This window comes from Narcine bancroftii, chromosome 8 (assembly GCF_036971445.1).
Source record: "Narcine bancroftii isolate sNarBan1 chromosome 8, sNarBan1.hap1, whole genome shotgun sequence".
Classification (NCBI taxonomy): Eukaryota; Metazoa; Chordata; class Chondrichthyes; order Torpediniformes; family Narcinidae; genus Narcine; species Narcine bancroftii.
Window position 1 is genome coordinate 48503272 of NC_091476.1, and position 13960 is coordinate 48517231.

At 37.4% G+C, this 13960-nt stretch overlaps 1 protein-coding gene across 4 annotated transcripts in view; it reads right to left on the reverse strand.

Annotated features, from left to right (window-relative positions):
- The window catches only part of rps6kal (ribosomal protein S6 kinase a, like), a 147462-nt gene that overhangs the window by 29866 nt on the left and 103636 nt on the right, over positions 1-13960 (reverse strand). For all 4 annotated transcript variants that reach the window (XM_069893639.1, XM_069893641.1, XM_069893640.1 and 1 more), the window contains 2 exons: positions 4688-4812; positions 4389-4511 (listed from right to left, as the gene is read on the reverse strand). In XM_069893639.1, the coding sequence (XP_069749740.1) occupies positions 4389-4511; positions 4688-4812 (248 nt within the window). The remainder of the gene's footprint in view (positions 1-4388; positions 4512-4687; positions 4813-13960) is intronic.

Consider the following 13960-nt stretch of genomic DNA (forward strand, 5'->3'; position numbering starts at 1 on the left):
TTATATTTTCAGGATTAAATTCCATCTACCATTGCTTATCAATATTGCTTTGCAGTAGAAGACAATTATCCACAGTATCAACACCATCATTAATTTTCAGGCATCCCTAACTGTACTAACCATATCTTCTACATACACATTCAGATTGGGAAATTATATACTAATGGCAAGAACCCAAACACCAATCTTAATTGTGCACCATCACTCACAGGCTTCCAACCAGAAAACCAACCCTTAACCAGAAAGTGATGGTAAGACTAATCAGCTGAGAACAGATGACCAAAACTGAACACAATACTCCAATTTAGCCTCATCAATGTCTTAAACAACTTTACTATAACATCCCAACACCTATACTCAATACTTTGATTTATGAAGGCCAACATGCTAAAAGCTCTCTTTACAACCATATCCACTTATGCCACTTTCAGGGAATCATGTATCTGTATTCCCAGATCCCTCTATTCTACAGCACTCCTCAGTGCCCTACCATGTATGTTCATTCTTGGTTTATCCTTCCAAAATGCAACACCTCACATCTGACTGCATTAAATTTTATTTGCCATTTTTTAGCTCCTTTTTCCAGCTGATCCAAATCCTTTTTCAAGCTTTGAAAACCTTTTTCGTTGTCCACATCACCACCTATCTTAGGATCACCTGCAAACTTGCTGATCAAATTTACCACGTTATTATCCAGATCATTGATATAGATAACAAACAACAATGGTCCCAGCATCAATCCCTGAGACATACTACTAGTCACAGGCCTCCAGTCTGAGAAGCAATCATTCACATTAGTCTCTGGTTTCTCCTGTCCAACCAATGTCGAATCCATTTCACTACTTCACCAATTTCAGACCCAATTTGCCAAATTGTGGTAGATTCTATGGGCTCTTATCTTTTGGACCAGTCTCCCACACAAGACCTCAACAAAATTCTTATGCAATATCCACTGCACTAACCTCATCTACATACTTGGTTAACTTTGCAAAATAATACAATTGAAGTCAGTCATACAGAATCACCCCTAAAACCATTCTATTTCATAACAATATTGCTCCTAATGACATTAGATTCACTGACATACAATCACTTGGCTTTTCCCTGATACCCTTCACGAATAAAGATAAAGCATTTGTTGTTCTCCATTCCTCAACTGCTTAGATACAACCAATTTGAACACTTCTGTCATACCCCATAAATCTTCTCCTTGTAGCCTGAGATACATCTCATCAGACCCTAGGGATTAATCCAGTTTATCCCTGACAAGACACCAAAATACCTCTTCTTTTTGAAAAAATTTTGATCAAAATTCCATCATTAACTTTCTTGAATTCTCCGACCACAACTTCCTTCTCTAAAATGCCTATGGATGAGAAGCTTTCAAGACCTCATTCAAAACCATTGTTTCAAGCAACTGGCAAAAATATTTGTACAAAATAAATAAGTAAAACATGTGGAAGTTTAAAATTGGCGCACTTTGCTTTTAGTTCGCCAATCACACATCATGTAGTCTCAAGCATGGCTTCAACAGGACTTCCTATTTTGTTATTAATGCCCCTCTCCAATGAAGGCAAGCATTCCATTTATCTTCTGAACCAATCCATCTACTTGTCTGGCCACTTACAATCAACTATGGACTGGAAGGGCAGATCTCTCTGCGTATTAATGCTTGCCATAAAGAGGTCTGTTAGTTCGGCGGGCAGCAACCTCCTTTGAAGAAGACCGCAGAGCCCACCTCACTGACAAAAGACAAAGGAGGAAAAACCCAACACCCAACCCCAACCAACAAATTTTCCCCTGGAACAGCTGCAACTGTGTCTGCCCGTCCCGCATCGGACTTGTCAGCCACAAACGAGCCTGCAGCTGACGTGGACATTTACCCCTCCATAAATCTTCGTCCGCGAAGCCAAACCAAAGAAAAACAGAACATTCCCCTTACATTTGACCTCCCAAAGTGCAACATCTCACACTTATCCGGATTAACATCCATCTACCATTTCTCTCCTCATATCTGTAACTGATCTATATCCTGTTGTATTCTTCGATAGGCCTTTAAAACTGTACACAATTCCACAAATCTTAATGTCATCTTCAAACTTATTCACCCATATAAAAAAATAAATAAAAGTGTGATTTCAAAAGGATTTGCATATCCTTCAAAACAAGTGCTGAAAATTAGCAATGGTAATTAGGGAGGTAAATTGTGCTTTATCTTTTAAAACAATTTGGTTGTAATGCAAAAGGATATTTTGCTGCAATTATCTAATCTTTGGTGAGAAGGAGTAGTGTTGGGGTCCTCATCCAATGAAGGATGTACTTTCCTTAAAGAAGGGCAACAAAAAATTTACAGGATTGATCCTTGGAATAAGAGGATTGTCATTTGATTAGGGATTGAGGAAGCATGAACCTAAATTCCCTCAAGCTTAGATGAATGCAGTGATCAGTAAGATTTATTCAGATGGTGAGGGTGGTGGGTATATGCCAGAGAAGGTAGAAGGTACAATCACAGTGTTTAAAAAGCACTTTGGACAAGTACATCAACAGAAAAGGATTGAGGGTTATGGGATAAATGCAGGAAAATTGTATTAGTGTGGAGATGCATCTCAGTCAGCATGGCCGAGTTGGAGTAAAGGGCCACAAGTTGGTTGTACAGATGGTAGTGATGGAAAATTCTCTCACTGGATGACTCGAAGTGGATTATTTTGCAAAGTTCCTGTGCATTTGCACCATGAATTTCAGTTACATTCTCAGGACTATAAGCATGCTGTTGAATTTCCACAATATATCCTTGTGTTCCAGCTCTATGCAATTATCTATCAATGTAGTATGTTGACAAAAGTGCCAGCTGAAACTTAATCATCTTCAACCCAGTGGTTCCCAAACCAAAAGCCCAGCAAAGCTAAAAACTTTAAACAGGGTGGTTGAAAACAAAAACATACAGTAACCCATTACAACAGTTGCCATGCCTGCTTTTACACATGAAAGCTTGATTTTATCTGCCTTTTCAGCGCTGTGTAAAAGCACTGAAGGTGCATGGGGGGGGGGGGGGGGGGGGCAGTCTAGACTTACCCATCTTCGATCCGCCAAGGTAGGTACTCTCAGCGGTGGAGTGTATCGATCTGGGATCTATCTAAAATAGTCAACCTGTGTTGCGGGGTCAAAACTGCAAGGGAAGATGACGTCGTGATGTTGGGTCCAGAAAAGGTTCATAGTTATAGGTGCACAGAGAGTAGAACAGGAGACTCTACTACGCACATAGTGTGCAAATGTCAATGGGTCTGGACACAACCATTTGGAATCACACATAGCTTTTATTAACACACAATTTGTTGAAGATCGTGGTAAAATGTTAATGGGAATAAAACATACGTGCACAATTTATAAAAGAGCACAGGAAAACGTCATGGGAATAAAACACAATAAAACACATGTACAATTTATAAAGGAGCTCCCTAATAAATTGTGTGCGTGTTTTATTCCCATTAACATTTTCCCACACTCTTCTATAATTGTTGTGTTAATAAAAGCTACGTGTGATTACAAACCCTTGTGTCCAGACCCATTGAACTGATTCCTTTCTCAACATAACATCACACTAGGCGCCATCGTTGCTGTGCTACATGTCCCGCTTCTTTTATTTCAGGAAGCTGGCTTGCTGTGTAAAAGGACTTGTGGACCTGGCCTTCGTATGAACAAGCAAGCCAGTTCGGGTCACATATACAGCAATAACGCAGCTTGTATGAACAATTAACCCAACCTACAATCACAAATGATGGAGAGATTTTTTAAAAACTTTTCAATTCATAATTAATTTTCTCAACCAGAAAAATAAACCTGGCCTTGAATATGTGTTTTCTTAAATGTTTTAAATTTAGACATACAGCAATGGTAACAGGCCTTTTCAGCCCCCAATTATACCTGATTGATCTACACCCCCCGTACATTTTTGAACAGTGGAAGGAAACCAGAGCCCCCGGGAAAACCAACGCAAACACAGAGAGAATGTAAAAACTCCTTACAGACAGTGCAGGATTCAAACCCCAGTCCCAATTACTGGTACTGTAAAGGCATTGTGCTACGCCAACCGTTCTGCCCCTATGCTTCAATATACAGTTTTGAGGCAGGAGAGAAGGGCAACAGATTTGTATATTTCTCTTTTTATCTTCAAGTTACCATAACTTTGGTAAAACTGTACATATCAAAAATTATAATGGAAAATACAAACATATGAATAAGTTAACCTTGGGAGATTGCTGTTGAAACTGATCATGAAGAAGTCCTTTCTCTGAGGAAGATCAAAGAGTTTTCAAAACTGTAAAAGGATACCTGCTGAAATAAATTAGCGCTTTCAATCCAGATTAAATATCCAGTTATTTCTTAGTTACCTTGACTGCAAATTCCATGTTTGTAACTCTATGTATACAGCGCTTGCAGATCGAGTAGGAACCAACCCCAATATCTTCTTTTAGCTCGTATCCATCATTAATTTGAATGTTGTTACCATGTAGCTGTTTCAACCAGACAGAAAATAGTTTCACCTTTACATTTTATTTTCACTCTGACATTCCAAAAACATTAGCTTTAATTTTAAAACATCTAATTTTCTAAGCAATACCACTATTGGACAAGTCATTAATTAATCATTAAAATCAAATTGAATCTATGTACTCATCAAGTATCATACCTGCACTATAGGTTGTATGACTGTGAGAGTGGCACTTTGTCCTATTTCCATTGAATTGGTTGCCACAAAACTAAAACCTCTGAACAACTGATGGGCATTAGCACTTGGTGGAATACCAGGTGAATCTAAATCAAGAAAAACATTCAATTCCCAGTAATTTATATGCATAATAAAATTACCAGCAACAAAATTTGAGATTGATGTAGCACTCATTGAACTACACTGAATGAACATTTAATAAGTCCTAATTCATTTAATTTAAGAAAGACTAATTTTGAGGAAATGAGAAAGGATCTATAATGTGTGGATTGGGATAAGTTGTTTTCGAGCATGGATGTACGAGGTAAGTGGATGTCCTTCAAAGGTGAAATTTTGAGAGCTTGTATGCTCCTATCACTATTAAAGCCAAGATGATCAGGTATCGAGAACCTTGGTTTTCAAGGGATATTGAGGATCTGGTTCGGAAGAAGAGAGAACGGAACAAATGAGGTATTTGAGGAGTAAAAAATTGTAAGAAAAACCTCAAAAAATAAAGCAGGGAGGCAAAAAAAAAGACATGAGGTTCCTTTAGCAGGCAATATGAAGGAAAATCCTAAGGGTTTCTACAGGTATATTAAGAGCAAAAGGATGGTAAGAGACAAAATTAGTTCCCTTGAAGATCAGAGTGGTTGGCTTTGCATGGAGCCAAAAGAGATGGGGGAGATCGTAAATGTTTTTTCATCAGTATTCACTCAGGAAATGGGCACAGAATCGTGGGAAGTGAGGAAAATAAGCAGTGAGGTCATGGAACCTATAAAGATTGAAGAAGGTGAAGTGCTTGCTGTCTTAAAGCAAATAAGGGTGGTTAAATCCCCAAGCCCTGACAAGATATTCCCTTGGATCTTGAGGGAGGCTAGTGTACAAATTGCAGGGACTCTGGCAGAAATATTTAAAATGTCCTCAGCCACAAGTGTGATGCCAGTGGATTAGAGGATAGCTCACTTTGTTCAGTTGTTTAAAAAAAACTCCAAAGGTAACCCTGGAAATTATAGGCCAGTGAGCCTGATATCAGTAGTAGCTAAATTATTGGAAGGTGTTCTAAGAGACTGGATATACAAATATTTGGATAGCCAGAAACTGATTAGGGCTAGTCAACATGGCTTTATGCGTGATAAGTCATGTTTGACCAATCTTATAGAGATTTTTGAGGACGATACCAGGAATGTTGATGAAGGCTGTGGATGTTGTCTACATGGACTTTAGTAAGGCCTTTGACAAGGTTAGTCCGGTTCATAAATTAGTTATTCATGATGAAGTAGTGAACTGGATTCAACAATGGCTGGACAGGAGAAGCCAGAGAGAAGTGGTGGATAATTGTTTCTCAGACTGGAGGCCTGTGACTAGTGGTGTGCCTCAGGGATCGTTGCTGGGACCACTGATGCTTGTCATCTATATCAATGATCTGGGTGATAATGTAGTAAATTGGATCAGCAGGTGTGCAGATGACACTAAGATTGGGGGCATTGTGATCAGCGAGGAAGGCTTTCAAAATGGGATAAAAATGGCATATGGAATTTAATGCAGACAAGTGCAAGATGATGCATTTTTGAAGGACAACCAAGAAAGGACGTACAAGGTGAATGGTAGGATTCTGAGGATAACGTTAGAACACAGATACATAATTTCCTGAAAATGGCATCACAGGTGGATAGGGCTGTAAAGAGAGCTTTCGGTATATTGGCCTTCATAAATCAAAGTACTGAGTATAAGAGTTGGGATGTTATGGTAAATGTGTATTAAGACATTGGTGAGGCCAAATTTGGAATATTGTGCAGTTTTGGTCATCTAACTACAGGAAAGATATAAGATAGAAAGAGTTCATAGAAGATACACTAGGATGTTGCCCAGACATCAGGAACTGAGTTACAGGGAAAGCTTAAAGAGGTTAGGACTTTATTCCCTGGAGCGAAGAAGATTGAGGGAGATTTGATAGAGATATTTAAAATTATTAGGGGCATAGACAGAGTAAATGTAGATAAGCTTTTTCCACTAGGGTTAGGTGAGATATAAACCAAAGGACATGGGTTAGGAGTGAAGAGGGAAAAGTTTAGGGGGAATGTGAGGGGGAATTTCTTCACACAGAGTAGTGGGAGCGTTTAACAAACTGCCAGCTGAGGTGGTGAATGCGGGCTCAATTTTAACCTGTAAGAAGAATTTGAACAGGTGCGTGGATGGGAGAGGTATAGAAGGCTATGGACTGGGTGCAGGTCAGTGGGACTAGACAAAAAAAAAATGGTTTGGCGCAGATTAGAAGGGTTGAAGGGGCCTGTTTCTGTGCTGTAGTGTTCTACGGTAAATCCAGATATTGAAATAGCATACCAACTTTATGACACCAATTTAAAGTAAACGTTACTTCATTTAGTTACAATCAAATATTACATTGAATATTTCTGCCTGCAGATTAAAAACCAATATCTTGCTCGTGTTCTCACACAGTTTCAAGAGCGATTACAGTTATTATTATAGCCTGTAAAAAATCATCATGTTATCTGAAGTTTTTAGAACATTTTACCATAGTTTCATAGTTATACAATAAATAAATTGGCTCTTGGGCCCTAATAATTCATGCCACCAAAGATGTCTATCTATGCTAATCACATTTCCCTTAATTTGGCCCATGTCCCTCTAAGTGTCCAAACAGTACATACTCTGTTCTCACGACTGCCTTCAGAAGAGACATTGGTGCCACAAGACTCATACCACCAAGTTCAAGAACAGTTTCTACCCTTCCACCGTCAGGCTCTTAAACAACAAACTTAATCAGAGATTAATTTAAGGACTCTTATCCTGTACATTGTTATTGAATATTTATCTTCTGTATTAAAGTTTCTTCCTTCTTATTTATATTTCTCTTTTATATACGGATCTTTTCTTGAATACAAGGTTTTTTTGCACTACCAACAAGCAGAAATTCTACCTGGCCCACAGGAAAAGAATCTCAAGGCTGTATGTTACATCATGTATGTACTCTGACAATAAATCTGAACTTTGAACTAAATCTTTGCTATCTATTTAACTTTATCTTTTAAATATTGCAGTTGTTCCTGCCACTATAATTTCTTTTGGTAGCATAACCTGAGACCCATCACCCTCTGTAAAAAAAAAAAACTTGCTCATCGATCCTTTTCATCTTTCATCTTAAAACCATGCCCTGAGATAAAGCCCAACAATCTATCTGATCTATGCCCCTCATTGTAATGGCGAGGCAGCGTCAACCACCTGGTTGCGCCACTACGCTCCTGTTCGGAGGACACACTGCCTGCCAATCAAGGTCAAAGCCTCACCCCGCCATCAATATGACCCTTGCAATTGGCCCACCTAAAACACCAGATGCTGCAGTCCAGGCAGCCTGCCCTGACCTTCACCCAATTGGCCCAGGTGAATCATCTCAGCTGACCCCTGCTGAGCCCCTGCACTTGACTTCAAGCCAAGCAGCCAGTGGGGCTCAGACTGTCCCGAGTGATTGGCACCCCAGTACTGCCTGCAGAACTATAACCTTTGTTCTGTCTCCCTGGACTCCTCGTAAGTAGCACCTTTCACACTGGGTTGGGGTGAGTCTCAAGGCTAGGTAGCAAGAGCCATGTCAATAATGGTCAAGGGGTGGGGGCACATAGTTTCATTTTGATCTTGATTGTTGAATGTGTATGTTCATGTAATTTCCTCCCATCTCTGTTGTTTCTCCCTCGTTATCCGAAGTGTATATTTACCCCCTGTATATTGTGTGTGTGTGTGTGTGTGTAGAGGTTTGTCTAACATATCAACCCTGTTGTCCAGTTTCCATCCCTGAAATAAATGTGTACTTTGTTCCTCAACTTTGGTCTGGTACTTAACCTGTGGGACCCACATGAACCTGAACAACATTCATGATTGTACATTTCTCTATAAGATTACCCCTCAGCCTTTCATTCCAAGGAAAACAGGTCAAGCCTATCCAGTTTCTCTGAAAAGCCCTCTGTGCAGGCAAGCAACATTCTTGTGAATTGTTTCTGCACACACTCTAGCTTATTTCAATAGCAGGTGGTTTTGGACCATAGATTCTTGAATGTTAAGCATGTTGGTAGTGGAGAAAGCAAACAGGATTCTCTCCTTTATTGGCTAATACATAGAACAAGAATATGGAATTATGGTGGTGTAATGTTAAATACATGTTGATCCAATGCGAGTGAAGTGCATTCTTCTGATGATCATTTAAGAGGATAACATCAGAGGGCATACCAAGGAGATTGACAAAGATATTGCCAGGCTCAAAGCTTTCTGGCTGAGACCTTTAAATCAAAAGAGAGACAATTAAAATATCTGGATAGATTGATTAGATTGGATTCAATTCTCTCACAGAGAGGGTATAGATTTAAAAGAACTGATGGAAAGATTAGAAGAGGTTGTGTAAAAATCTTCCAAAGAATTATTCATAAGGCCTAGAATTGTGAACCAATCTTCCTCTGAGAAGGATAAATTAAGATTATTCTCCCATTCTGTTTTGATCTTACTTAAGGAAATTGTCTTTATATTCAATATTTTATAAGATAAAGTGGATATTATACCTTTATGAACAAAATGTACCTCAGAAAGTAATATAACATAACATAACATTTACAGCACAGAAACAGGCCATTAGGCCCTTCTAGTCCACACCGAACCAAACACCCCTTTCTAGTCCCACCTCCCTGCACAATGCCCATAACCCTCCATCTTCTTCTCATCCATATACCTGTCCAACCTTTTCTTAAATAATACAATTGACTCCGCCGCCACTATTTCTCCCGGAAGCTCATTCCACACGGCTACCACTCTCTGAGTAAAGAAGTTCCCCCTCATGTTAACTCTAAACCTCTGCCCCTTAATTCTTAACTCATGTCCTCTTGTTTTAATCTTTCCTCCTCTTAACAGAAATAGTCTATCCACATCCACTCTGTCTATCCCTTTCATAATCTTAAATACTTCTATCAAATCCCCTCTCAACCTTCTACGCTCCAAAGAATAAAGACCTAATCTGTCCAATCTCTCCCGATACTCTAGATGCTTAAACCCAGGTAACATTCTGGTAAACCTTCTCTGCACTCTCTCCACTCTGTTTATATCCTTCCTATAATTAGGCAACCAGAACTGCACACAGAACTCCAAATTAGGCCGCACCAACGTCTTATACAATCTCAACATCACCTCCCAACTCCTATATTCCATGCAATGATTGATAAAGACAATAGTAAACCCTACAACAGAGGTACAAACATCTTAAAGCACAGTTTAAAGCTGTAAATATTACATTACTTTTGCAAAATCCAACAAATCTACTGGTTGGATTGCAAAAAGATCTGAACCTTGCCACAGACCCTGCTTCAATCGGTGGATGACAAACACACTGCCTGGGAAGAGAAAACACAAGACATCTTCCTCGAAGCTTCCTTGAAAAATGCGATATTCTCACTGATAGAAATCTCTGCCCAAGACTTCAGTAGATAAGAAGCATCAGTGAATGTCAGAAGAATTTCAGTCTTTCCCAACAAGACAGAGTGTGCATGAACCCAATTAAACCACCCACTTACTGTATAATGCCAGCATATAGGACAATCCAAAGCTTTAAAACAGTTCATCTATAAAATTCAAATCAGCAAGAAGAAGAAATTCTAGATCAAATAAAATGCCTAATTTGGTAATACCTAAAGAAATGTCAAATTGGTCAATTAAATTCCGCCATCAATTGTTGTAAAGATGCAAACTTTTGTTGAATAAAAAGATATCCCTAGCTGATTCCATTCTTCAAAACCTGCATCTAAAATGGAGGGCTGGAAAAGATGATTGGACAGAATTGGATTAATGAACAAAAATCCAAAAAGAAAACCCCAAAAAATACCTGAATTGAACAGAAATTTTTAGTTTCTGTCTCATTATTAAATTCTTTGTTAATTTTGGAATAGAAAAAGGTAAGAATGAGCCTAAAACTTCCCACATAGAGGTATTTTAAAAAGATTTCAAGTCCATTTAGGGTGGTCGTCTATTTTATCAAATTGTAACAACAACATAGATTTATTGCCATTAATAAAATCTAAAATTGGGTAATGACAAATCTCTGTCATTTCTTGTAATCTGAAGATAAATTTTATTTAAACAAGCTTTCTTCCCTTGTCATATATATGACATAATAAATGATCCCACTGTATCAAAAATAAATTTAGGAATAAGCATTGGTAATGATTGAAATAAATATAAAAATTTTGGTAAAATATTCATTTTGACTGAAATAATATGACCAATCGTAGTCAGAGAAAGTGGTGACCATCCAGATAATATCATCTTAGTTTGATTAAAGCAGCAAAATTTTCTTTAAAGAGTTTTTTAATATTCTTAGTTATCATGATACCTAAATTATTCTTACACTATTTTGAAAGGGAAATTAGAGTATAAAGTAAGAGAGCTTTTTTTAAATGATAACAATTCACTCTTATAAGCTTATAGCCAGCAAACTTTCTCAAGTGGGTAAGTAATGACAGTAACCTTGGAAATGAAATCTTTCTCTGGGCTAGACACAATGAGTAAAAGATCACCTGCATATAAAGTCAATATATGTTCCAATGTCCCTCTAAATAGCGCCATAAAATCTTCATTAGCATGTAAAGCAAGTTAGCAGTTCCACCACTGATCAAAAAGACAACCCTGTCTAGTAACTCAAGGTCATTTTAAAAAACTTAGATTGTTGGAAATTAGTACGGATTGAAGCTATTGGGCATGCATATAAAAGTTTTATCCATCGAATAAAAACTGGACCAAAATTAAATCTTGTGAGGGTAGCAAACAGATATTCCTATTCTACCCTATCAAATGACTTTTTGGCATCTAAAGAGAATCCATTCATCAGAATGAGTGGAAGGAGAGTATATAATATTTAATAATCTATGAATGTTATAGTAAGATTTATCTATTTTTGATAAATCCAATTTGATCTATATTAGTTATTCCAGCCAGAATATTCTCTAATCTATGAGCTAAGATCTTCGATAAGATCTTCATGTCAACATTCAGTAAGAAGAAGGGTCTATAGGATGCACTCTACTCTGGATTCTTCCTTTTTTTAAAGATCACTGATATTGAAGCCTCACTAAATTAAGGAGGTAACATTCCTTCTTGAAATGACATTCAAAAGTAAACTTAATTGCAGAAAAAATTCTTTAAAAATAATTTTATAAAACTCAACCGGAAACCCATCAAAACCTGGAGATTTGCCTGAATGTAAAGAAAATATTGCCTTTTGCAATAACCATTTCTAAATGTTTTATTGCAAAATATATATCTTTAATTTTTCTTAAGTTAAACTATCTAAAATTTATCCTGATATCAATCCAGTCTGTGACAAATGTCAAATTTTTGAAGCTTCTTTGATATTCATGTTTTGGCCATGTCCTAAATTAAGAAAATTATGGACAGATGTTTTTAAAACCTTTTTGGGTATCTTCAGGATCAATCTTGATCCCTGTCCGTTAATAGCAGTATTTGGTTTCTCCAAAGATGAGAATATAAATTTAATTTTATTTCAATGACAAGTTGTAGTATTTTCGACATTGCTAGCCAGAAGAGAAATTCTGTTGAAATGAAAAGATGAATTTCCACCTACCCACTTGCAATGGTTACAGATATCATGTCCTTTTTGAGTTTAGAGAAAATTAAACATAATGTCAGGAAAAATAAGGTCACATTTGATAGGATATGGAGTTTATTTATGGTTTATTACTACAATTTGATTAATTAAGGTACATTGATGTGGTAGATTGGTATGCTTTGCTGAACCTCCGGAGGTTGCAGTTCGATTCCAAGGCTGCTAATATTATTAATTCAACCTTGTTTAGTAGAAGGGGTTAGAGCAGTGCTTCTCAATCTTCCCTTCCTACTCACATACTATCTTAAGCAATCCCTTACCAATCACAGAGCATTTATGGCATAGGGATTGCTTAAGGTTGAATGTGAGTTTACACGGACAGCACTTATTTAACCAAAAACATATAGATAATAGGTTTATAAGGAACCAAATACAATATATTTTGATCTAGATCAAATTGTTACTGAAATATTTTGCTTGAGGAAAATTGCCGTTGGCCCATTTCCTTTGGAGTTATGAAACCATGCACATAACGAGTCAATTAGGTATGATTAAAACTAGTTTTCAAAATGTTTTTTTCCACTCACATAACACCTTAAATAATCCCTGACTAATCACAGAGCACATGGCATAGGGATTGCTTAAAGTGGAATGTGAGTTGGGGGTGGTGGTGGTGGTGGGGGCGGGGAGGGGGGGGGGCAGTGTGAAAACCACTGGATTAAATTCAATAAAAAATCTTGAAATAAAAAAAAGATGGAGGTTGAAATGAGTCTAATTTCGGATACAAAATCAAGAGCATAGATAAGATAAATAACCATTGTCTTTTTCCCAGGGTAAGGGGAGTATAAACCACAGGGCATAGATTTAAGATGAGAAGAAAAAGATTTGAAGGGAACTCAAAGAGCACCTTTTTCACACAGAGGATTGTGGGAATGTGAAACAAGTTAGTGTTAGAGATTATGTCTTGCAATGTTTAAAAGACATTTAAACATTCATATCAATAGAAGAGGTTGCGAAGGGCATAGGTTAAACCCAAGCATATTGGATGCTTGGCCAGACAACTTAGCATGCGTAATTTGGATTGAAGAGGCTGATTCTGTGCTGTAAAAACTCTACCTCTCTGTGATTAACAATATCAATAATAAAAAATAATGAACTGATCACAACCCCTGACCCCATTTTGAAGCTTCTGCCTTCAAATTACAATTTAGAAAATTAACATACAAATCCCTTTATTCTATTCAGATTAAATTTGTCTTATGTTTTAATGGAGGAATTAAATAACTTATTCTGCAAAAATAGTTGACTGAAGACTGGAATGCAAATGTAGAAAATCTTTGTACTTCAGGTAACTTCTATGTTTGATCTTTAATGAGTGATCTTTGGTGCTTTAAAATCAACATCATGCTTGTGGTGCCTCTTTGTGGAGTCTCAAATAAATAAATGGTCTTGAAACCTTTTGGGGAATTTTGTTAATTTGAGGATGCAGTAGGTTTTGCTGGTCAGACCCACACCTACAACTTCTTGCCTCTGGAAATGTCCTTCATAATTAACTTTCTATGAAATCAGGGCAAATTTGAATGCTGGCAGGTTATCACTAATTAACGTATACAGGTAAAGGAAATTATTTGCTTCATCATCTAAAG